Source organism: Stereum hirsutum, assembly GCF_000264905.1.
Source record: "Stereum hirsutum FP-91666 SS1 unplaced genomic scaffold STEHIscaffold_17, whole genome shotgun sequence".
Taxonomy (NCBI): Eukaryota; Fungi; Basidiomycota; class Agaricomycetes; order Russulales; family Stereaceae; genus Stereum; species Stereum hirsutum.
Window position 1 is genome coordinate 1,369,391 of NW_006763147.1, and position 20,498 is coordinate 1,389,888.

At 50.7% G+C, this 20,498-nt stretch overlaps 10 protein-coding genes and 1 non-coding gene across 11 annotated transcripts; 6 read left to right on the forward strand and 5 right to left on the reverse strand.

The window, feature by feature from the left end:
* Nucleotides 1-261: 261 nt before the first annotated feature.
* On the reverse strand, nucleotides 262-1,797 carry STEHIDRAFT_125255 (RNI-like protein). Its single transcript, XM_007309484.1, has 2 exons — nucleotides 1,548-1,797; nucleotides 262-1,458 (listed from the first exon to the last, which is right to left on the reverse strand). The coding sequence occupies exons 1-2, from the start codon at nucleotides 1,725-1,727 to the stop codon at nucleotides 406-408; spliced, it is 1,233 nt and encodes a 410-aa protein (XP_007309546.1). The 5' UTR covers nucleotides 1,728-1,797; the 3' UTR covers nucleotides 262-405.
* Nucleotides 1,798-2,038: 241 nt separating this feature from the next.
* STEHIDRAFT_104298 (uncharacterized protein) lies at nucleotides 2,039-3,523 on the reverse strand. Its single transcript, XM_007309485.1, has 5 exons — nucleotides 3,311-3,523; nucleotides 3,170-3,258; nucleotides 2,808-3,038; nucleotides 2,383-2,741; nucleotides 2,039-2,289 (listed from the first exon to the last, which is right to left on the reverse strand). The coding sequence occupies exons 1-5, from the start codon at nucleotides 3,466-3,468 to the stop codon at nucleotides 2,185-2,187; spliced, it is 942 nt and encodes a 313-aa protein (XP_007309547.1). The 5' UTR covers nucleotides 3,469-3,523; the 3' UTR covers nucleotides 2,039-2,184.
* Nucleotides 3,524-4,407: 884 nt separating this feature from the next.
* On the forward strand, nucleotides 4,408-5,202 carry STEHIDRAFT_161923 (uncharacterized protein; the record flags this gene model as incomplete). The annotated part of the gene is made up of 1 exon (XM_007309486.1): nucleotides 4,408-5,202. One exon carries the CDS (start codon nucleotides 4,408-4,410, stop codon nucleotides 5,200-5,202), a length of 795 nt encoding a protein of 264 aa, XP_007309548.1.
* Nucleotides 5,203-5,226: 24 nt separating this feature from the next.
* Nucleotides 5,227-5,794, reverse strand: STEHIDRAFT_161924 (uncharacterized protein; the record flags this gene model as incomplete). Its single annotated transcript, XM_007309487.1, has 4 exons — nucleotides 5,227-5,305; nucleotides 5,365-5,432; nucleotides 5,512-5,725; nucleotides 5,790-5,794. 4 exons carry the CDS (start codon nucleotides 5,792-5,794, stop codon nucleotides 5,227-5,229), a joined length of 366 nt encoding a protein of 121 aa, XP_007309549.1.
* Nucleotides 5,795-5,959: 165 nt separating this feature from the next.
* STEHIDRAFT_104302 (uncharacterized protein) lies at nucleotides 5,960-7,434 on the forward strand. The gene is made up of 5 exons (XM_007309488.1): nucleotides 5,960-6,075; nucleotides 6,203-6,453; nucleotides 6,551-6,644; nucleotides 6,707-6,834; nucleotides 6,912-7,434. Exons 1-5 carry the CDS (start codon nucleotides 6,053-6,055, stop codon nucleotides 7,205-7,207), a joined length of 792 nt encoding a protein of 263 aa, XP_007309550.1. The 5' UTR covers nucleotides 5,960-6,052; the 3' UTR covers nucleotides 7,208-7,434.
* Nucleotides 7,435-7,991: 557 nt separating this feature from the next.
* STEHIDRAFT_161926 (uncharacterized protein) lies at nucleotides 7,992-9,809 on the forward strand (the record flags this gene model as incomplete). The annotated part of the gene is made up of 4 exons (XM_007309489.1): nucleotides 7,992-8,144; nucleotides 8,202-8,533; nucleotides 8,601-9,411; nucleotides 9,474-9,809. 4 exons carry the CDS (start codon nucleotides 7,992-7,994, stop codon nucleotides 9,807-9,809), a joined length of 1,632 nt encoding a protein of 543 aa, XP_007309551.1.
* A 332-nt stretch (nucleotides 9,810-10,141) lies between these two features.
* On the reverse strand, nucleotides 10,142-12,899 carry STEHIDRAFT_66152 (uncharacterized protein; the record flags this gene model as incomplete). The annotated part of the gene is made up of 9 exons (XM_007309082.1): nucleotides 10,142-10,940; nucleotides 11,000-11,118; nucleotides 11,174-11,280; nucleotides 11,347-11,568; nucleotides 11,622-12,231; nucleotides 12,316-12,475; nucleotides 12,545-12,609; nucleotides 12,662-12,690; nucleotides 12,746-12,899. 9 exons carry the CDS (start codon nucleotides 12,897-12,899, stop codon nucleotides 10,142-10,144), a joined length of 2,265 nt encoding a protein of 754 aa, XP_007309144.1.
* An 883-nt stretch (nucleotides 12,900-13,782) lies between these two features.
* Nucleotides 13,783-14,709, forward strand: STEHIDRAFT_172018 (flavo protein). Its single transcript, XM_007309490.1, has 4 exons — nucleotides 13,783-13,922; nucleotides 13,977-14,090; nucleotides 14,153-14,281; nucleotides 14,347-14,709. The coding sequence occupies exons 1-4, from the start codon at nucleotides 13,800-13,802 to the stop codon at nucleotides 14,590-14,592; spliced, it is 612 nt and encodes a 203-aa protein (XP_007309552.1). The 5' UTR covers nucleotides 13,783-13,799; the 3' UTR covers nucleotides 14,593-14,709.
* A 405-nt stretch (nucleotides 14,710-15,114) lies between these two features.
* On the forward strand, nucleotides 15,115-16,818 carry STEHIDRAFT_161929 (uncharacterized protein; the record flags this gene model as incomplete). The annotated part of the gene is made up of 5 exons (XM_007309491.1): nucleotides 15,115-15,610; nucleotides 15,667-15,871; nucleotides 15,926-16,405; nucleotides 16,495-16,598; nucleotides 16,682-16,818. The coding sequence occupies 5 exons, from the start codon at nucleotides 15,115-15,117 to the stop codon at nucleotides 16,816-16,818; spliced, it is 1,422 nt and encodes a 473-aa protein (XP_007309553.1).
* A 113-nt stretch (nucleotides 16,819-16,931) lies between these two features.
* Nucleotides 16,932-17,002, forward strand: STEHIDRAFT_t249. Its single transcript has one exon. It is a non-coding gene; the product is annotated as a tRNA-Gly (tRNA).
* Nucleotides 17,003-17,076: 74 nt separating this feature from the next.
* STEHIDRAFT_172021 (general amino acid permease 1) lies at nucleotides 17,077-20,481 on the reverse strand (the record flags this gene model as incomplete). The annotated part of the gene is made up of 28 exons (XM_007309492.1): nucleotides 17,077-17,205; nucleotides 17,276-17,305; nucleotides 17,382-17,446; nucleotides 17,509-17,582; nucleotides 17,652-17,745; nucleotides 17,797-17,831; nucleotides 17,888-17,926; nucleotides 17,990-18,048; nucleotides 18,111-18,283; nucleotides 18,346-18,407; nucleotides 18,464-18,522; nucleotides 18,623-18,704; nucleotides 18,773-18,866; nucleotides 18,927-18,957; nucleotides 19,017-19,029; nucleotides 19,081-19,130; nucleotides 19,193-19,212; nucleotides 19,265-19,291; nucleotides 19,343-19,356; nucleotides 19,418-19,488; nucleotides 19,545-19,613; nucleotides 19,667-19,678; nucleotides 19,739-19,747; nucleotides 19,805-19,839; nucleotides 19,926-19,990; nucleotides 20,050-20,162; nucleotides 20,229-20,235; nucleotides 20,330-20,481. 28 exons carry the CDS (start codon nucleotides 20,479-20,481, stop codon nucleotides 17,122-17,124), a joined length of 1,638 nt encoding a protein of 545 aa, XP_007309554.1. The 3' UTR covers nucleotides 17,077-17,121.
* Between the last annotated feature and the right edge of the window lie 17 nt (nucleotides 20,482-20,498).

The following is a 20,498-nucleotide window of genomic DNA, read 5'->3' on the forward strand; positions in this document are numbered from 1 at the left end:
ACGCTTACGCCCTGGGGACGGGAAGCGTAGCGGGGCGTCTAGATACATCCGTGTCACGCGTGCTCATGAAGGTTGACCATCGCTCCGGGGGTATACCAGCGTATCAGTAGAGAGCAAGGCGGGCTTACCTGATCGGATACAGAAAGTCATAGAAATGGGGCATATTGATGATGGTTGACTCCGTGGCATCGAACAAGGCGAGAAGCAGAATGGTCTTCATCATGGTCTCATGTTTGTCGACACTGGGGTATCACTGAAAAATAAAGAGAATCAATTCATGCTACATTTATATCATTTGAACTTCCATGCGCATCAACCCAAGCGAACCAGATGCATCTACCCGTTACATTAAACCCGCGAAACCCAAAAGTGAGGCATACATGTCATGTCGATCGCTGATGGTGGTCAGTTTCCAATAGAGACCTTGCTCATGAGATCGGCCAAAGCATCCGTCGCCTTGTCCAGCATACCCTTCTCCTTCGTCTCTTCCTTCGCTTTCTCCTCCTTGGGCTCCAGTCCCGGAGGTGGCGCCTTGCCCTCTACCTCAACTGGCTCAGCAGCCTCCTCCGCCTCCGCCTCCTCGATGATCGAAGGTTCTTCCTCTTCCTCATCCTCATCTGTAATGACAAACTTCCCACCCCTCGTCCTCAAGTTATCCGCCAAAGTCTGCACGCCCTCCTCGTCCTCCTCAACCTCGTTCCACTGCACCTCCAAAAACTTCAGCCCCGTCAGCTTCTCGCCCACCGAGTCCGCCAACAACCGGATAGAGTCTCCCGTGAGGTTGTTATTCTGCAACTGCAGCGTTTCGAGCTTGGGGTTCGATCCCTCCGCCAACGCCTCAATCGTCTTTGGTGGCTCCTCGTTTGAATCCTCCAAGGAAAGCACGCAATCCGAGAAGTTCAGGAATTTGAGCTTGGGTAGTTTGGGCAGAGCCTCCGAGAAAGCTTTGTCACCCTCCACTCCGAACGTGTTGTCCTGTAAATCCAAGACCTCGAGATCGGGACACGCGCCAAGACCCTCCGCGAGCTTCACGATCCCATCCATCCGAATCCCGTTCTGCGGCATCCGAACCTCCACCAAACCACCGTGCTCTTTGAACGCCTCAGCCCACTTCGGCGCACTTCCGTCCTCTAGCCTGTTCCTGCCGCACACGACTTTCCGGAGTTTCGAGGGCTTGCCTTCTTGTTTTGCGGTTTGCGCGCGTCGAAGAAGGGCAAAGGCGATCTCTGAGCCTCCTGCCGGTCCGAGGCCGTTGTTGTTGAGTAGGAGGGTGGATAGGGAAGACGACTGAGAGAGAATGGGTGTGATGGGGTCTACGGATCGTCCACCGAAGGCGTTGTCTGAGAGGTTGAGGGTGTGAAGATGAGGGTGGGGTATGAGTGGGGTGAGGATGGCGGCGAGACAGAGTGGGATTTCTGAGATCAGACGACCGGTGAAGATGTCTGCAAAATCTGCGATCTGAAGAGTTGAAGATTCAACATACGAAAGGGATGAGCATGATCGTGGTCAGATATAATGTGATCTGATACTGAAGTAGATATACGGACCTTGATATTTGTACATTTCGCAAGAACCTCTCCAAGAGCCTCACAAGCCTCGACACCGAGAGTGTTTCCGCCAAGATGTATTTCTTCTAGCGTTGTAGGGTCTAGGGTGGCGAGATGAGGCTCGATGTCTGCTCTGGTGTCGAGCTTGAGCCCTTGTCCGTGAAGAGTAAAGATGGACATGATGATACAATAGCAGTAGAATATAACGGTTTACGAGCACTAGCGAGCTGCAGAGCTAAGATGAGACGGGTATAAGATGAGTGATGAAGGTCAAGGCGAATAATTCTCACGGTAAGCAGAAAATCTTGACGCGTCGACCACGTGAAACCTTGTGTCAAGCGCGTCCGTGGCTGTGTCTGTGGCGTGCATCGCAGTGTGGCCCGAGGTCCACACGGGCAAACATGGATTGCGTCACGGTTCACTACATCGTTTCCGTCAGAGTACTGCCCATATTTATTCAGTATCTCAGACATCCTGCAGACTTTAGCTAAGCAAATTTAGTCCTGTTAAATAAGTCCGTTGTGCAGAGTCGTAGATGCATCCTCTAGTTATACCTCTCTAGTCTTGAGGTATGCACTGTGCTATAAATTCCTTAGATACCCGCTCAGCCGGGGTAGTGCTTTCCTTCCTGATCGCCTTACGCTAAGGCTCCTGCTTCAACATCCCACTGTTCCATCTCCGCCTGGTCCTTGTACCTCGCAAAGACGTGGATATGGGCAAGACCAGGTACGCTCTGTAGTCTCTATTCTCACGAGCAATACAGATAGCATCGGGGCAGCAGTTAGCTATCTACGAATCGATGATACTCACAGAAAAAACCGAGAGGGAAACTTACGGGTGGGTTTACGAACCAAGCAGTCTCCCATTCTCTCTCCTTCCAATTTTCATTGACGATAAACTCTCTGACCTCATTACCCATCTCCTTAACAATCTTCTCTTCCTCTTCGGTTCCCTTCTCGCTTCGGATGAGTTTGTCTTCCGTGACACCCCATTCGGATAGCGCAGGAAGACACGTAGGGAGAAGTGACGGTGATGGTGGTTCCTTATGTGAGGTAATGTCGGATGGCAGGACACCAGTGAAGCCCCAAAGACCGTCTTGGTTTAGACGGGCTTGAAGCTTGCTGGAAAGATGGGAGAGAGGAGGGAAGATGGGGAGGACTGTCCAGATCAGGGTATGCTCGATGTGGGCGGGAACTGACCAAGGAGGTGATCAATGCGAGCACCGAGATAGGAATGCACAGAATTTGTGAGGAGACCCACCAGAATATGGCCAGTCGTTCTGGATTATACTGACGAGTTCCCGTGGTATATCGGCCGTGAAATAGCCTTTCGTGCCGGGCGCAGGAATCGGCAAAGTAATGACGGGCTTGGATGATTTATCTGTAGTTTCTACTACGGAGTTCGACGGTTCGCTTTTATTCAAGCGGGAAGTGAGCTTGGAGAGGGAGTCCTGTTTGCCCCATTGCAGGCGGTAAGTGACTAGGTAGTTCACTGGTAGTGAAGAACATGAGCATCTAATCCTGAGTCACATATGGATCATAAATACGTGAAAAGGATGCATGTATAGAAGTGACCACGTATATAGAGGATAAGGGAGATATAACAAGGTAGAAGCAACATACCCATTGAACCGTACTCCTCCCTGATTCCCTTCGTCCAGGCATTATATCTCACTTGAAGTGTCTTGTCACGTTTTAACAGGCCTAGGTCCCTAGCCTATAATAAATCTCCAAGAAATCTTGCCAACAACGTGGTGAGCGCACCCAGAGTTGATGAATGTCTTCAGCTGCTGGAAGGTGAACTTTGCAGGGTAATAGACGAGAAGTTCCTCTCGTGTAGGAGGACCTGTGCCAAGTGGAACATTATCTGGACTCAGAGATTTTGAGCCGCTATTAGAATCAGTCCAAGCTGTCACTGTCATCCTGAGAAGCAGAGATGTGTGGATGTAGATTGTGTTACTGCAATGTCGGATAACGATGCTGGGCTCTGAGAGGCAGCAATCCTCAGCAATCGTTGCAATTTTGGCAGGAGGTGGCTCGCTCGGATCAAGCCGATGTGGCGTTGTGTTAGATCGCACGCCGCTTCAGTGTTCTCTTAGTACTCACAACCACCGCAGCTTGAATATGCCCCCAAGAAATGTTTATCGTCCACCAGGAGCAAGACAGGGGCATGACGAGAATCGTGGAAGCACCAACCGCCCCTCTCCCAATACGACGGGCGGCGGACACTCTCGGGCCAGCATCCCAGGAGTTGATGTTGGCTCGAGGTTGAAGCCCCCTCATTCGACTCCAGGTCTTTTAAAAGATGGTACTATAAATTTTGAGTACATCCTCACTCCAAGTCGAAGCAGCGGTTTAGACAAAGGAGGAGATGTGTAGGTGGCATCTCCCTCAGTTCGTTGTACTGGAGCATGGCCGTTGACTGAAAACAGATTAGGTTGAAGGACTGGAAAGTTCAGGAGGACTATTGGCAGTTTATCCAAAAGAAGGTAGGTACGAACCCTAGGACCTATGTCTCGGTTTGACCTAAATTCTCTGGGCAGATTAATGCGTATTGGAATAAATACCCCTGGCGCTTCAGAACTCGAGATGAGCGAGATGTGGCCCATACACAACAAAGAGCGGAAGTTGAAGGGAACTTGTTAATTCTTCTTCGTCAGTTTTCTTCCGTGATTTCCCTTCAATCTCACTGCTCAGGTTTCTTCTTACGAATTATTAGGGAAACTACGTGAAGGGATATCTTCGTCTCGACGCACAGACGCTTTCGCCACATCGAGTAAGTTCAGCGCCCAGCTTTCGTCTGGATCATGCACCCTGGGGGCATGAGACAAGCACGCAGCAACGGCTCACTCTTTTATATAATGCCAGTATACGAGCAATCGTTCTATCTTTCCATCATATTCTCCATTCCCGCCCAGACAACTGCCATCCTGCCACATCTTTTGCCAGCGAGAGCGCCCTTGCTCAAACTTGGCGATGACAGACCATCGTTGAGCGCAAAACCTTGGATAGTCATATTGGGCCTTCTTCACACATTGATCGCCCACCATCCCTCACAAACAGCCTACTTCGACTTAATTCGTGCCACTGCTCGCGCACCTACGCCACATTCTAAAGCATCGACGTCAAGTTCACACCCTGGTGTCGACTGGGTCATTCGCATTGCACAAGCCCTTCGGAGGCATATGTTAATTCAGTTGAACCTTCTCACTCGCCCGGAAGCAGTCGACGCCATTATCATCAGTATGTTCCCCAGCGACACCCAGGCTAACCTCGATCGCGAAACAGTAACAATGTCACTGTATACACTGGTGAGGGGGATTAGGTCAAAAGCCAAAAACGACGCATGGAAGGTACTTAGAAGTGCGTATCCTCAGTTCGATCTTGGACCGAACGCACCACACTCGGAAGGAAAGACTAGCGGCGGGAGCGAAGGGGGTGGCAAGGTTGATGATACACGACGGTGGCTCGTCCGTGTACTATCGCTCGATAGTGAGAAGTCCAACACAGAAGGGAAAGCATCAGGGAATGACACAGAGTTGACAGTCGAACGATGGTTCACGGAGAGAGAGAAGAGCGGAGAGGTTCAAAGGGCTGGTCCCAATGCATCGGGGACGACCGTGGAGGGTCGGTGGGTCGTGAAGGTCAAACGATAATGTACAAAATATAGGATGCAAAAATCAGCCTAGTCGATCAGACTGATCCTGCCGGTATAGTGATCGCTCGTTTTCGCCTTTGATTCGTTCGTCCTTGAGCATTCTAGAGAGGTACAATTTAGTGGGTTTGGCGATAATTAGATGCGGGAATAAAATTCGTACCGGGCGTCTACACGAGCATCGTCACCCTCGACGCCGATGACTGCTTGCGGTGTTTTTGCATCAATCACCTATGAACACAACGAAATGTGGACGATGTCAACATCGCTTTGTCGATGGGCCACACAACTCGTAAGGTCATCTACGCACGTAGTGATTATCGCAATGAGGACAATACTCATCACTCTCATCATACTCAGCCATGTCCTTTCTGAAAGCTTTTTTGCACTTTTTGCAGATGAAGACCATCTCAGTAGCCTTTGCGAGTGGATGGGATTGTGCCTCTGCATGGCATTCGGGGCAGTCGTACCACTGCTTGCAGCAAGGAGCTCGGATGGAGACTTGTGCGTTTAGTACGTGTTTACTGAGTAGAGATTAGACATAGATGAGCCAAATGACGCCAAAATCATATACAATTGACCACTCACCACATATCTATCGCCTTGAACGATCCTGTTCTGAAGTGGACAAATGCAAGATGGGCCACGCCGCTCGGCGCCGCCACGCGAAGGAGAGAAGTCTGCATCACGTGGGGGAAGTGCGGTATAGAGGCAGCCCCTTTGGGTGGTTGGTATGTTTTCCGTTGCTATCGAGAGCAGCCAACTCGACACTCTTCCGTTCCATCCATTTCTGCCTTCTTAGCCCCCTTCTCGCCATCGATAGTGCTTACTGGGCCGGATACTAGTGCACGATGTCGTTCTTCAATTCCATAGGGTGCGTTGCAACCATCAGATCGCGTCCACGTCGTTCGAAACTCATAGCTTTCGTTCACGCAACGCAACTTCTCATTTCGCACTCGGTCCTGCAACTCGACACCGAACACGACCATGAATATGTTCAGTCGCTCTATGCAGCGCTCGGGTCCTCGAGGACCGAAACGCTCTCCGACGCCTACGTCGGCCACATTTCCCAACTCGGGCGGAAATGGCGACGTCAATCAACCGCCTTCACCAAGCACTACGTCTTCCAACCCACAGAAGCCTTTGTATCTGTGTAGCCCTTTCGTAGAGGCCGCGCTCGTCAAGGGTAACTTCAAAACAATTGTCATGTTGCCCAAGTATGTCGATGTAACAGAATGGGTCGCTGTGAATGGTGAGTTATTTTCCTTTATTCAGCCAAGTAGCTTGCCCTTGGGTATTAGATAGATGTAGATGTTCACGTCCCGTCCGTTCCCTACGTGTCTATCTAGTCTTTGACTTCTTCCAAAACCTCAACATGTTCTATGGTGTCATCTCGGAGTGCTGCACTCAACAATCATGTCCCGCCATGGCCGCTGGACCCCAGTACGTTGTTCACTTCTCATTCCCGAGGAATATCATTGAATATGCTTCTCCCCACCCCCCAGATTGAATTACACTTGGATCAATCAGGACCGTAAAAGTGTGCAGTTACCCGCCCCGACCTATATCGATTACGTTATGACATGGGTGCAAAACGTCATTGACGACGAGACGACATTCCCCACCAAGTCTGGTCAGTCGTGGTTTACCACATGTTTCTTTGTCGTTGACCGTAATCTTGCTCATAACCTATTGTTCTACATCCCACAGGACAAGACTTCCCTGCCTCATTCCCTGCGACTATGAAACATGTCTACCGCCAACTTCTCCGTGTTTTTGCTCACATCTATCACGCTCATTATTCCGCAATCCTCCATCTACGTTCCGAACCTCATTTTAACTCCTTATTTGCACACTTCCTTGCGTTTGGCAGAGAATATGAGTTGCTTGATATCAAGGATGTCAAGGGATCTGACAAGAGCTCGTCAGGCTCTGGACTGCCTGGGCAGGTGGGCATCGGGGCTCTGTGGGAGAGGTGGAAGGAGATGGGTATCCTGGAGGGTTGAGATCTGATGCCATTTTTCTCAATGCGTTGAGGTGGTATCTAGGAGCGCGCGTCGGAAGGAGGAGTTTGGAGTGACGTTGTGTCGGGCAGGGAACCAGTGAAGTTTATATCAAACCCGATCATGGATTATATTGGACGTACATATACGCGTTTGTTGTTTTCATCTGTGCATATAATTTTTGGCTGTGTTTCTGGATTATTACTACAATTTTGATGATGCTATACCCCTCGATATCGATCTGCTATAGTCACGCAGAAGCCACACCGGTGCCACACAACCTTTAAATTAGACCTTCGGCAAACTCCGGGAAGACAACTCAATCAACGAGCCCCATTTCAAATTCTGAAATGTTTCTTTTCATGACCTGCTATTTATGCAACCCTTCACTCTTGCTTGCGGTCAAACAAGTGTTCCAGGCTATCTTGGGCTCAGGTCGTGTTAACGAGGTGCAGTGCCAGCAGTTCGTGACCTCCATCGGTCCCCGCAAGTCCAACAACTTCTCACCATGACCGCGTTGTTCGTGCTGCGTGTCTTTCCTCTGAGGTTTCCGAGCATCCTTTTGGCTCTCCGTATACCAAACGCAAATCTTAAGTGTACTCAGAACAGTCTTCGGCAAGATCTTGCTCTCTCGGCGCCAAAGATAGCGCAGGATGGTTCACACTCGAGGGACAGCCTCACACGAGTGACGCCTTCGGCGGCACATAAAACACGTCTCTAGAAATGTCGCTCTACAGACTTTGCGCTCGCAGTGGCTTTCCCGGTATCTCTTGTCGCGTCCTTCTCGATGACTTTTCAACCCAAAGGCCTTTTGTCTCTTCCCTTGGAAGTTCTGTCGCCCATATGCGTCGATGCCGCGCGGCAGGTTTATCTAGACGCGTTCGAGCAGGCTCGCACCAAATGTTTGTTGCAGGCACACCATATCGGTTCCGTGCCTCTCGTGCGTTGGCTATATATTTCTATCAAATCCGTGTCTCACCTACTGACTTCTCGATAGTATTCAGACATCGCATGTCAGAGGAGTCGAGCTTTCAAGGGTAGTCTACGCCTCACTTGCAAGCAAGTTAACGCAGCCATCGAGCGAGACATGTTCCACCATCTCACGCTGAATCTCGACCGTGTGCGCGCTGCTTCCTCGCCACTACGTGAGATGCTGGCGGCCATCGCCTCTGGACTATCACCCATTTCGATCTACGTCAGGGAACTCCTCATAGAACCTCCATACTGTTGCGCCTCTCACGAAACCGTCGAAGCCACTACGGCGGACTCGACACATGCTCAGCTCGTACTCACTGCGCTCCGTCAGCTGAGAGCTCTGAGATCGTTCACGTACGTCGGAACTCTGGCTCCATGACCCAATGTCAGGTAGTCGAAATACTGACAGCCACTTTCGCAGGTGGAAATTCGGCGCAGAGTACTCTAAAGACGGACTGAATGAGGCGATAGCTGAGGCCCTCGGCTCGCTCCCGCACGTCGAAACCTGCCGATTCTTGGTCACGTCGAGGATCGTGGAGTTCCCAACTTTCCCCCTGTTCGCCAATCTTCGCACACTCATCTTTCGGAGCTGCCCCTCCAGGCCCACGAACCCACCCACCGTGCTAAGCTCTCAACTCGCTCGTATCGTCGCGAAATGCCCAAAGCTCGAGCATCTGGTCGTTGACATCCACGACGCACCATACCGTGACGAGCAGATCTTACCCACGTTCAGAGACATTCTCTCGGAATGCTCTGCGCAGAAGCCTCTCGCCATACAACGTTTGGAGCTCACTGGAGTCACGGTCACTCTAGACGAGGTCACAGTCCCACACATGCGCTCGCTGAAGACTTTGAAGAGCAACTTCTACGGAGCTCTACGTCCGCCATCTGCACAGGCAGACTCCATCCCGTTCCGTGACGCGGACGGGCTACAAAATTTGGAACTCGACCGCATCGATGGAGGCCAGAATCATCTCATACCGCCCTCTGGGCTGAGGCGTCTAGCACTAGGATGGCTGCATTGCCAACACGACGACGATCGCCTTTCAGACCGATTCTTTTCGACGGTCTTGCCAGGGCATGCCGAGACATTAGAGTCGCTGAGTATTCTTCCCCAGGACGCGGGAGTGTGGTGTTATAACGAGAAGATGATATTAGGGATTCAGCGCTGCACGAAATTGAGAGAACTTGCTATAAGCATTGGCGATAAAAGAAACGTGGAAGAGGACATCGTAAGTATCTTATGCCACACTTTCTGCAGTCTCATCTCGTCTGACGTTGTCTATCCTCTCAGGACGCTATCCTCGACGCTGTGTCGTCCCTTCCTCATCTAAATGAGCTTCGCGTCTCCGTCGCTCTGGTATCTTTTCTACGTATACTCGAGCAAGACGCCCCGGAAACAGTCCTCATGGACCGCCTTATCGTACGCCTGCGGGAATTCCGACGGCCTGCGGCCACTTCGGAAAAAAGCACTCCTCCTCACTACCCACCTTGCGTCTGCATCGGTCGAAAGTGGCATCGCCTTGAAGTCGTGGAGGAAAACGGAAAGGAGCTTTATCGATATTCCAAGGTGGTGGTGTCGGAGATTGATGGATTTTATAGCTTGCGAAACAATCGCTCAACGAAGTAGCTCATCCTTGTCTTTCGTATTACCATCCATCCCATAAGGTCTAAGACGCAGGTGACTGCATACTCCAGGACAGACGTCTCCAGGACTAGCCTCGCTTACATCGTTTCGCCTACTACTCAGTTCATTGACGTAGGTCGTAAGACCATGTCTCATTCCCACCAACACTTGCTACCGATCCGGGGTGATACAGATCGCGAAGTATGCCACGAACTAAAGATATCCAATTGCCATTGATGTACATATGCAGATTGACCTTCCAAGATATGCAGAAAAAAATAAACCAGTGCGACCGTTACACATGTGAGCGAGACTTCAGATGCCACATTCAGCCGCTACGATGCTCTTACAAATGACGAGCGGTTCAGCGCCTCCGAGACATCATGCGAATTCCTGATCTCTTCTCCGTCGAGAGCCCCGGTCACCCCGACACCCTGCGAATCAACGATTTCCTGCCTTCCCATATTCACTAAATCCCTCAAAAACGCATACGTCGTCGGACCCTGCCAGGGTCCTCCAGTCTTCAGAAACGCTCTAACGCAGTATAACCATTGTGTCAAGACACGGTATCGAACCTCAGGCGAATAAGATCGTGCCGAATGTGGTCCCCCGATAGCAGGCATGCCATCCTGAAACGGCATGAGCGAGGCTTGCGCAAGGTAGTAGTATGGCGTGGCGTGCTGCATGAATGGTGGCTCATCCGAATGCGATTGTGTTTGCGGACCGTCGGGTGCGTTCATCCAATTATGGAGCCAACTCTGGAGAAGGACCTGAATGTGTAGTGCGAATTCGCCTTCCGTAGCCGCGCTTCGGGCAGTAGTTCGGTCGAATACGAGGCGGAGAATTGCATGCACGAGCACGAAGTTTGCGAATGGTGGGACAGGAAGGACGGCAGATGATGAGGTGGCTAGCATGGCGAGGGCCTTGCACATGTTGAAACCGCTGAGTCGCGCGGGTATCGAACCGTAGGGGGACGGTTGCTGCAGGAGGAGGTACCATTCTTGAGCAGAGCTCGCACGCCATAACTCGTCCTCCACCGGGAGGCAGATGTTCAGCTCGTCCATCTCATAAGCCGGGGATAGTGAGAAGAAAACGCAATGCACAACATCGTGCACGTAGGACACAATGAGACCGCTGTCGAGGCAGAGGAGAATTTAGCAAGGCGATGGCTTTTCAAAATGACAGGTGCAAACCGTTTGACCATCTCATGTACCCGCCACTCCTGCCATGCCGCCTCAAGTGTGTACGGGTCAGATAAATCGGGCGGTGTCCAACTCGAGCATTCCGCGATGAGATGACGCCTGCGGATCATCTATACCGATGTGTCAAGATTATCGAATTTCTGACAAAACCCTGACTCAACGTACCGAAACAATTATGCGATGATATATATTCGAGGCCTCGCGATCCTCGAAGCGTTGGTGAAACATTCCGATGCTTTGTACGAGCAACACAGAAATGACGAGGTAAAACTCTTCCCGTAGCTCGAAAGGACTATGTCGGGTCTACAATCCCGTCGACATCAGCACAATGACCCTACCGGCTGATGTTTGACAAAGACGACTTACATCTTCCTCAAGAAGCGCTTCCCGTGTAGCCGCGAGCGTCTGTGCGGCGAACTCGTTCGCCTGTGGTGTCTTGGTGAACAGTGCGCCGCATGCTTGCATAGCTCGTATGAGCACAGGCGGCAAGTCTTCGAGTCTCCACGTCGGATGGTGCACAATCGGGACATGTGGCGAGAAAGCCGTGAAGAAAGTGATTACTGTCCGGGGAGTTTTCAGCAAAGGACTGGTACGAAAGAGGAATCGGGCATACGGTATTGCCGGAGTTCAGTCTCGGTCGGCTCATCGAGAGTATTCATAGAAACTGTCGGCCGTGGTATTGACGCATCGATAGAAAGCGGATTGAAAAGAATCAGTGAACAGTCGGGAGACAATCCGTCATGATTCAAAAAGTCGTGCGATGGAGTGACACTGGTCATAGTCGCCATGTCAGGCGGCCGCACGTCCCATCCAGTAGGGATAATGCTTGTTACATCTTCATTCGGGGGAGGGGAATTGGTGAACAGGAATTGTCCAAACTTCATGAGGTGGACATCCTGATGCGACGTAGACAACCTGTGGGGGTCATCAAGAGAAGCCTGATATGGCGTTTCGACATAGTCGACTTTGGCCGTGAGCTCATCGAAAGCGCGTAAGTTGGCCGCTTGGGACGACTCCACTGATTGTGAGAACAAAGTGGGAGAGGCGCTCGCTGATCCCGTTGGTGTCTGCGTGTACGACAGGGTCATTGTTTGCGCGGCGGTATAGTTAGGATAGTCGACAGCGGAGGGAGGGGTAGGTGCAGAACCAGCCGACCGTGGCGATCCTTCGTAAAAGTCGGTGACCGAGTCGTTCGAAGGGGAGATGTTTGATGTCGAAGGAGTCTGAGAAAATTCACCAGAATCCCCCTCTTCAGTCTCCTCTTCCTCCTCCAAGTTGTCCAATAACTTCTTCTGCCTCCGTGCGACTGCTGCAGCTTTCTTCTCCCTCGATGTCTCCGGGTCATTGACGAAGACACAGTCCCGTCCGCGTGAGGTGCACTTCGAGCATGGGTGCTTCAGGTCGCATCGTATTTTCGACTCTGCACAAGCTTCACACGATTTACGTCTCGACTTGCCCTTGTTAAGCCTGGAGATGCAGGAGCAAAAGATGGGTCAAACAGTGAGTAAGATGCCGATCGGCTTAGAGGATACGTACAGGTCGCCACAGCTTCTTTTGTGCCTGGAGAGAAGGTCACTTCTCGTGAACTGGGAGAGACATATCTGCGCAACTCGTTAGGGTATAATATAAGCTCTAGAGAATACGCTTACATACATCGCAGCGATGCAATCTTTCATTTGAATCTAGAACGCGCAGGAGGGTGAGCGAAAGACGAGACAGAAGATGTTCGGTATTTACGCGTTCGAAGGTGACGGGTCAAATGGGTATTGCGGGTGAACTTGGCAAAGCAAATCGGACAAGATTTCGTCTGCGGAATCGAAGGCCTGTTGCCTTTGTGCGAGTGTCGCCTCGTTTGTTTCTCGACTTTAACGACGACTTCGGAGGACTTCATAAGAGCTAGCCGAAAGGTGGTAAGTCGCGGCCTTGTATGAGCAGGTGTGATAGCGAGATGGAGAAAGAGCAGACTAGAGGGCGGAAGACTTGATCCAAGCGCTAAAAACAAGATGCGGTACTTGATAGTTGATAGTAAGAGGTGTAACCTGGTCGAAGGCTTAGTTGGTTGCAGAGGTGGGTTCAATTGAAGTGTATGATGTTTACTAAGTGCTTCACCGCCATGGCGAGAGTTCCGTGAACGTCGGCGGTCGCTCACTTCCTTTTAGTCGCATCAGTGGGAAGTCAGCATAAGCCGTAACGCCCAAGGCTTACCTGTGCAGAGCGGTCATCCCCATATGCGAACCACCCCCACACCAGCGCCTGATTGTTACGAATATACCTTTTGAGAGGCGCTCAGGCTGCCCACTCGATTCAAGTCCATCAAAGGACAAATCTTCAGTCATAGGCTGTCCGATGCCGTACATACCGCCGTCGTGACACGCAGCGGACGGCTGGAGATTCAGAATTTCCTGAGACGGAAGCGAAATGGCATATAACCGTGAAATTTTTGAGCGAGCAACCTTACATCGAACGTCATATGCATCAGCCTAATAAGTTTCGACCTGTGCAGATCACTCGTTCGAAGGGAAAAATCAGCCGTCATGATGAGTGCGCGGTGTGAAACACTGTCCACATCCCCATTTTATCCGAATGCGTATTTGGCTCTGTTTACCTGATCCTTCGAAATCAAACAATGCCAAATAAACCTTCAAGTGCTCACTCATCCGAGTAGACTCATATGGACAGATCCCTCCCACTGGTAAGCCTCGCCTCCAGGCTAGATGTCTATTTGGAATGCGTACTGAGGGAGAGAACACGATATATGAATGGTTTTTAGATTGCCGGGCTCGAGAGCACCATGCCGTCCTCTCCGTTCCTCGCATCATCTTCACGCGTAGAGGGCCACACTCATGTACTCCTCATTACCACCGGCAGTGTCGCCGCGATAAAGGCACCTCAAATCGTATCCGAACTACTGACCGTCCGTATTGGTGTCATTCCATCTGTGCCGGGAGGCTGATGAATCCCGCCGCAGTATCCGAACGTCTCAATCCAGGTGGTGGCGACGAAGCCATCTCTGACATTTTTCAATCAAGAGGATATCTGCAAACAAGATGTGAACGTCTGGTTGGATGAAGATGAGTGGAGGGTCAGTACTGTGTCTGGTCGCCTATATGATATGTACCGGGTTCCTGATCTTAAGCTCTGCAGCCAGACTACCGCATTGGGGATCCCATATTGCACATAGAACTCCGTCGGTGGGCAGACATTGTGCTTATTGCGCCTTGCTCTGCAAATACCATAGCGAAGATAGCAAATGGTATCTGCGATAATGTGGTCGTTAGTACGGTTACTGCTATTCCCCTTGCGATCTCATACTCAAAAAAATGGCTTTTTACCGATAGACATCTCTTCTCCGAGCACTGGCACCCACAACACCAACTTACGTCTTCCCCGCGATGAACACACTCATGTATGAACACCCACTTACAGAGCAACATCTCCGCGTCGTACGGGATGTCATTGGCTACACCGTCTTGGGGCCTATATCGAAAGGCCTTGCATGTGGGGATGTTGGGGTAGGCGCCATGTACGAATGGCTCGACATCGTCAATGTTGTGGTGGAGAGGTTCAATCTCAGGAAACAGTAGTAGTATGCGTGATTACGAGGTGACGACCTCCTATTATTGAGATGGAGATGCAACCCTCAGAGTGGCAGTGGTTATGGCCGAATAATATTTCTCGAAATGGCTGGTTATACGGACCCGTGTATTATTAGACGAAGTACGAGATTTGTAAAAATATAACTACACTTTAATCGTGAATGAGACCCGGACGAGCGAGAGGAAGACGGTATCATGAGGGAGTTCTTCTGTGGGCCACACTCGCAGGGTGCCGCATCAGGTGCCACACTCCTTTCATGTGAATTCGGCATGGTCGAACTGACGTTTCGTCGAACTCTTCGTGCCACGAACCGTCACCAGGCTCATACACACCATCGCAGAATCGTCTTCACAAAGCTTTTCTTGAACTCAGACTTGGAAATTTTGTGGTCCTTCGTCTTATTTTGTGGGCTCAGTGTGCTGGGACTCAAGCACGGAATTAACGTTACTCTGCGTGCCCCAATAACCTGAGCGCTCCGTGAAAGACCACCACAATCTCGACGTCTACCCATGGCTTCTCTTGACTATGTCGAAATACCGTCTTACGCTACCCGCTTACCCTCTCCACCCCCCTCCTCGAAGTCAAGGTCCCCGAGCCCTCGACCTCAACCGAAAGTCACGACAGCTCTCCCACATCCAACGACACCTTCACAAACATCTCCAGCAACTAATTCCGTCAACATCCCTCCCAAACAGCTAACGTCGTCTTCTAGCGCAACGGATTCCCCTACGCGGTCCACCTTTGGGAACTTACCGGGAATGTTGCTTGCATCCACCCTTCAAATCCCATCCCACACGCCCGCAGGATCAAGTAATCCGAGGAATGTCACGAATCTATTGTCGACGAGAGATCCGCTGTCTGTACCAATCACCACCGTGAACTTCCGGAAGTTCGTCGGGAAGGTGGGGCCAGTTTTTTGGATACAGGATCGTGTGGAAGAGATATTGATGTGGCGGAAAGGGTGGAAAGTTACGGGGATGTGGATGGCTGCTTACGCATTTCTCTGTGAGTTGTGATGCTATTTCAGCATTTTATTGGTTCTGAGACTTTTAATCGGCTAGGCTATTTTCCACGGCTAGTTCTCCTTCTACCCCACGTAATTATCTTGGGCATTCTCCTCGCCACACATCCATCGAGGCGAACTCAGGACCCGCAAGCCTCCCTATCGCCGTACGTCGTGCTCCCACCACCTCGTGCCAACGCTCGCGAAGGTAGCGCCGAATGGCTTGCTAATATCCAAGCCATCCAAAATCTCATGGGCGCTTTGTGAGCACCATCATCGTTAAACCTCAGATATCACTCTTATGTGATTGTTCTCAGTGCGGACGGTTATGACGCAGCGTGGCCCGTTGTCCTTCATCTCAGTTACTCCACTTCATACACGCCGCATATCCTCACTTTCACGATCATGACATTCCTGCTCGCTCTCCCACTCCTCCCGCTCGTACCCCTCCGGCCCCTATTCCTCGTCCTTGGACTCACACCTTTCGTCCTGACCCATCCCTATACACGTCACACACTTCCCCTCTTTATCGCACCCTTTGGGAGCCTGCTTCGCCGTCTCCGCACTCAACTAGGCAGACTCGTTGACGACGACCGATTAGACGACGACAAATGGCACGCCGAGCTCCGCGAAGTAGAGTTATTTGAGAACGAGAGATGGATCGCAGGAACGGGCGCTGAGGCTACACGCGGCGGAACATGGAGCGGTGCGAACTTGAAAGCAGGAGAGAGGGTGGCGTGGACGAGGGGAAGGGATGGATGGAGCGGGATTTCTGTGGATGGGGGTGGTGATGTCAGGTCCGTGCTCCTTTCTCGTCATCTGGACCGACTCTATGTATCTGTTGGTGGTGCGTGGGTGTTGACGAGAAACGCTGATGCATACACAGCAGTAACCTCACGTTTAAGCTCGATCTGGGATGGTCGTTCGTGGAGACGGAAGACTGGCGCGCTGATGTGGAAGCAAACTGGAGCCCTGTGGGAGCTGACGATGGTTTGTGACTACTGCCCCTACCCTTGCTACTGATGCTGACTGGTACGATTTTGTGGTGTACTTGGCATATCTGACCCTATTAGATGGATGGGTGTACACAAATGATGCGTGGCTCGAGCCCCACGCAGCTCCGTTTGAGGAGTGGAAAGCTGCAGGGGGTATGACGAGGAGGAGACGGTGGACACGTAGGATATGGTTCAACCCTGCTGCATATGCCTGACCTAAATTTGGAACATTATCTGTATCATTTGCGATTTGGAGGTGCTCAAGAGGTATAGTCTCTTTACAGTTGAAGTCTGGCATCATAATACACAGAATATGATTTTCATGCAAGCATTAATGGGGTAGTGGTAACCTGGGTCGTTGCCATCGACCCGCCGGGGGTTCGATTCCCTCTTAATGCATTTCAAGTGGTCGGTCTCCTTTTGCTTTTGCTTAGTCTAGGCAACAAGGACACTTTCAAGCTGCTATCAGGGAAGGCGAATGTATTTTGGTATATCCATGTACGGGAAGCACTAAAATATCACAAGAATTCTTTCAACTTCCTCGCGCCACTCATCTTCTCCACGAAGCCGGCATCCTCTGTCTGCGCAATCGAAGGGATGTCCTACGCAGAAGTGATATAGACCATTTAGATTCATCTAGTAAGCAGTCGATAGTGGACAAGGGTGACGTACCGTTACAAAGTCGAGTTCTGCGAGGGGCAGCTGTACAAAAGGCGCAATTAGGAGAACGAAGGGACCAAAGACACCAACCAAGCATGTATAGATTCGTGATACTTACGATCTTCGTCTTTTTATAGATCTTCCACCCGCAGTAGAGCACAGCATATATCGGGAGGTTGACGTCTACAAAGGCGGACATTCCCTTAGAGCAAAGACGGGGCTGGGCCAAGGTGGGTATAACTCACAAGCAGCGACGAAGTTGGAGGTATTCCAGGAAAAGAAGACCGAGATACCACTGACGAGGATGAAGAAGATAGCCCTGTGTTACAGACGACATCAGAATCTATGTATTATGCATCGATAAAGCGAGTCGCAGAGAATGACTTACCAGAAAATCACCCACATAGCGGCGTAGGGCTGTAGACGGGAACGGTAAATTCCATCAATCTTACGGTTGATACCCTGCGCGCGTAGACCATAGTCTGCGAATGATCAGTCCTCAGTCGTAAACAGAAGACCGGGAGAGCACTCACAGTAACGCAGATATGTAACTCCGATCATCAACCAGCTACATCGGACGTGTCAATTCGGCAAACTTTCGACCAAGACCTTGTGCAGCCTCACTTGAGAAGTCCCCCTACTGTGACAATGCTGACAAACCAGCTGTTGTGAACAAATCAGGACTGTACTTTTCTCTGGACTATCACACTATTCACTAGCACTTACTTGAAGACGATGCCTGCTTCTGTTTGTATATTGAGAAACGCTAAGAAAGCAAATGAGCCCTGTACACGAGAATAATGTGAGTGTGCTCAAATATCTCTCGCTCCACAAAGAGGTTACTTACAGCAGCTAAGATTGCATATATCGGGACGCCAGATGATGTGACCCTAGTGAAGAATTTTGGGGCTTGGCCTTGCACTGCGAGAGAGTATAGAAGACGAGACGAGCTATAGAGCATCCCATTTCCACTCGAGAACGCGCTCGTCATGACGATTGCATTTATAAAGTGAGGGAGTACTGAAGAAACAATCCGTGTAGTTCAGCAATTGACAAGAAAAGGCCGCAAACCAGCTACTTGCCTTTCACGCCTGCGCGATTGAACGCGAGGACGAACGGGGACTCCCCAGCGCCTGCATGTGCGCTGATTCCACAAGTCAGTTGCTGCTGCGAGTTGATCAATTTCCTGATAGAACATACGTGAATAGGTCGGGATCATTGGAGGGGATAAGCATCCCGACAAGGAGCGCTGTAAGGATCTGTATACCCAAGGATCAGAAACCGTATGGTAGATTCCCCAAAACAGTACGTGGGAGCGATAGTACGATTAGGACCAGCGCTGAGATGGCCAATACGCACATAGCAAAAGAAGATACGAAAGAACACCGTCTTCATGGCTATAATAATATTCTTCCGGGGATTCCTGGTCTCTGCAGCGGCACTGTAGACAAAAGAAGAGGTCAGGCGATACTGCACAACAACAAAAAAGTCGGATCTCAGCAAACGTGCACTGTAACGATCTCCATTCCGCACATCGCAAATGCGGCTGGCGTAATAGCTAACAATAGGCCAATAAAACGGCCTCTTGCACCTGAAGCGAGCGCTGAGATAGAGACACGATTAGAAACGCGGCGGATGTAAAGGCCCTAGGGAGTGTACGAACAGGAGACCATGGGCCCTGGGTTGCGCCAGTACTAAGACCCAGTTCGGAGCATCAGCTAGGTATTTGTTTCTCATTTCATGTCGTAGTCACCTCAAATCCATGTCTAAAGACCGGTAAGCAATGGGCTGACAGGCTATATCCAAATATGACGCACCGTTGTCCATCAGGGCCGCCTCCGAGGTCGATGACGAGACCTCCTATGACCTACAAATAGAGCTAAACCCTTACAGACGGTATCCTTGGAATGCAAAAGAGGAAAGACCGACAAGTATGGCCACCAGCGCGACTGTGTCATCATGTGAGATGCTGCTTTTGATAATGAAGGCGAACTGGCTCACGTTTCAGTGCCGAAAATACGATTTCCGCTACGTTCACGAGTGAGCCCCAAAAGTTCTACTGGGTGCATAATCACTTACTGTTTCCGAATGTTCTATAGGGACAAAGGGTGAGCAGTCCATTCTAGGTTGACCACCGAATGAACCGTGACTTACCGTGCCCCTAGCAGGTTGACCACAAAGGCTAGGACAATAAATACGGCGATGTAGATTGCAGTATGATTTGGCTAGGAAGACATGATGTGAGCATGTTCCACGGATGCACTGAACGGAAAGTCCTCACATTGCTATCCCAGAACTCGATGACTGCAGCCGCGGCAGTGATTTCCGCGGGAAGAGCAATCGCACAGGTCTAATCACTCAAAATCAGATATGATGGTGCGGAAAATGGAGAGACATACTAACATAAAAGTAGTTCTATGATTGCGCAGATGTGACGTTCAGCACCACAAACCGTAAGTAAGAGTCGAACCTTACCCATCCAACCTGATACAGAGAATCAATAAAGAGGACGTTATGGCGTCAGGGTCGAAAGGGGCTTACAGCAAATCCCAAAGCGGGGTCGACCCATCGTGCGGCTTTGAACAGAGATGGAAAGTGACATGACGAGCTGTTAGTCTGATGTTGATGTGGCGATGTGTTTTGTGAGGAAACTAGGACCCACCGAAATGAGAAAAAGTGCCGGAGACGGGCGCAAAGGCCGTCATCTCGGAGATCGAGGCTAGTGAGCTGGTACGCAAGCATCATTGTTACTCCAGCTCAAACATTGACAGAGGAATGGCACTCACCAAAACGCCACAGTCCCTACATGGAGAAAAACCAAGAGAAGCCCGAGCGGCCCCGTGTAAGAGAGAGTACTCCCGAGGCCAAGGAACAGTCCCGTTCCGACCACACTAGCGATCTAGAAGGACTGTCAGCGATAGGAACTCAAAATACCAGTAGTACTTGTAGGGATGAGTGAGCTCACCGCGAACCTGTCATGGACGTAAGTATAGTGCAGAGGAGAAGTTTGACAGAACACGATATCGAACAGGAGGCAGACTTAGCTGCATGAGTTCTGCGACTTACATCTGGATGTGTCTTCCATCTAAACGCCTCTGAACTTTATCCAAGTCGGCTCTATAGAATTCGACTCCCTGACGGCTGTCAAGTGGTACGACCGTCTCGTCAACACGGCTCTTCTGCGAGCTCGAGTCTTGACTTTTTCTGGTGGAAAGCATCGTCGGAGCAATATGCA

Coding starts and splice junctions, on each gene's coding strand:
- STEHIDRAFT_125255 (XM_007309484.1), bottom strand. CDS start 1,727: ATGTCCATCTTTACTCTTCACGGACAAGGGCTCAAGCTCGACACCAGA. Junction 1,459..1,547: donor CGAAATGTACAAATATCAAG/GTCCGTATATCT, acceptor TCAACTCTTCAG/ATCGCAGATTTTGCAGACAT.
- STEHIDRAFT_104298 (XM_007309485.1), bottom strand. CDS start 3,468: ATGACAGTGACAGCTTGGACTGATTCTAATAGCGGCTCAAAATCTCTG. Junction 3,259..3,310: donor AAGACATTCATCAACTCTGG/GTGCGCTCACCA, acceptor ATTATAGGCTAG/GGACCTAGGCCTGTTAAAAC. Junction 3,039..3,169: donor GGAGGAGTACGGTTCAATGG/GTATGTTGCTTC, acceptor CTTCACTACCAG/TGAACTACCTAGTCACTTAC.
- STEHIDRAFT_104302 (XM_007309488.1), top strand. CDS start 6,053: ATGTCGTTCTTCAATTCCATAGG. Junction 6,076..6,202: donor TCGTTCTTCAATTCCATAGG/GTGCGTTGCAAC, acceptor GAATATGTTCAG/TCGCTCTATGCAGCGCTCGG. Junction 6,454..6,550: donor AGAATGGGTCGCTGTGAATG/GTGAGTTATTTT, acceptor GTGTCTATCTAG/TCTTTGACTTCTTCCAAAAC.
- STEHIDRAFT_172018 (XM_007309490.1), top strand. CDS start 13,800: ATGCCGTCCTCTCCGTTCCTCGCATCATCTTCACGCGTAGAGGGCCAC. Junction 14,091..14,152: donor TGGATGAAGATGAGTGGAGG/GTCAGTACTGTG, acceptor TAAGCTCTGCAG/CCAGACTACCGCATTGGGGA. Junction 14,282..14,346: donor GTATCTGCGATAATGTGGTC/GTTAGTACGGTT, acceptor TTTTACCGATAG/ACATCTCTTCTCCGAGCACT.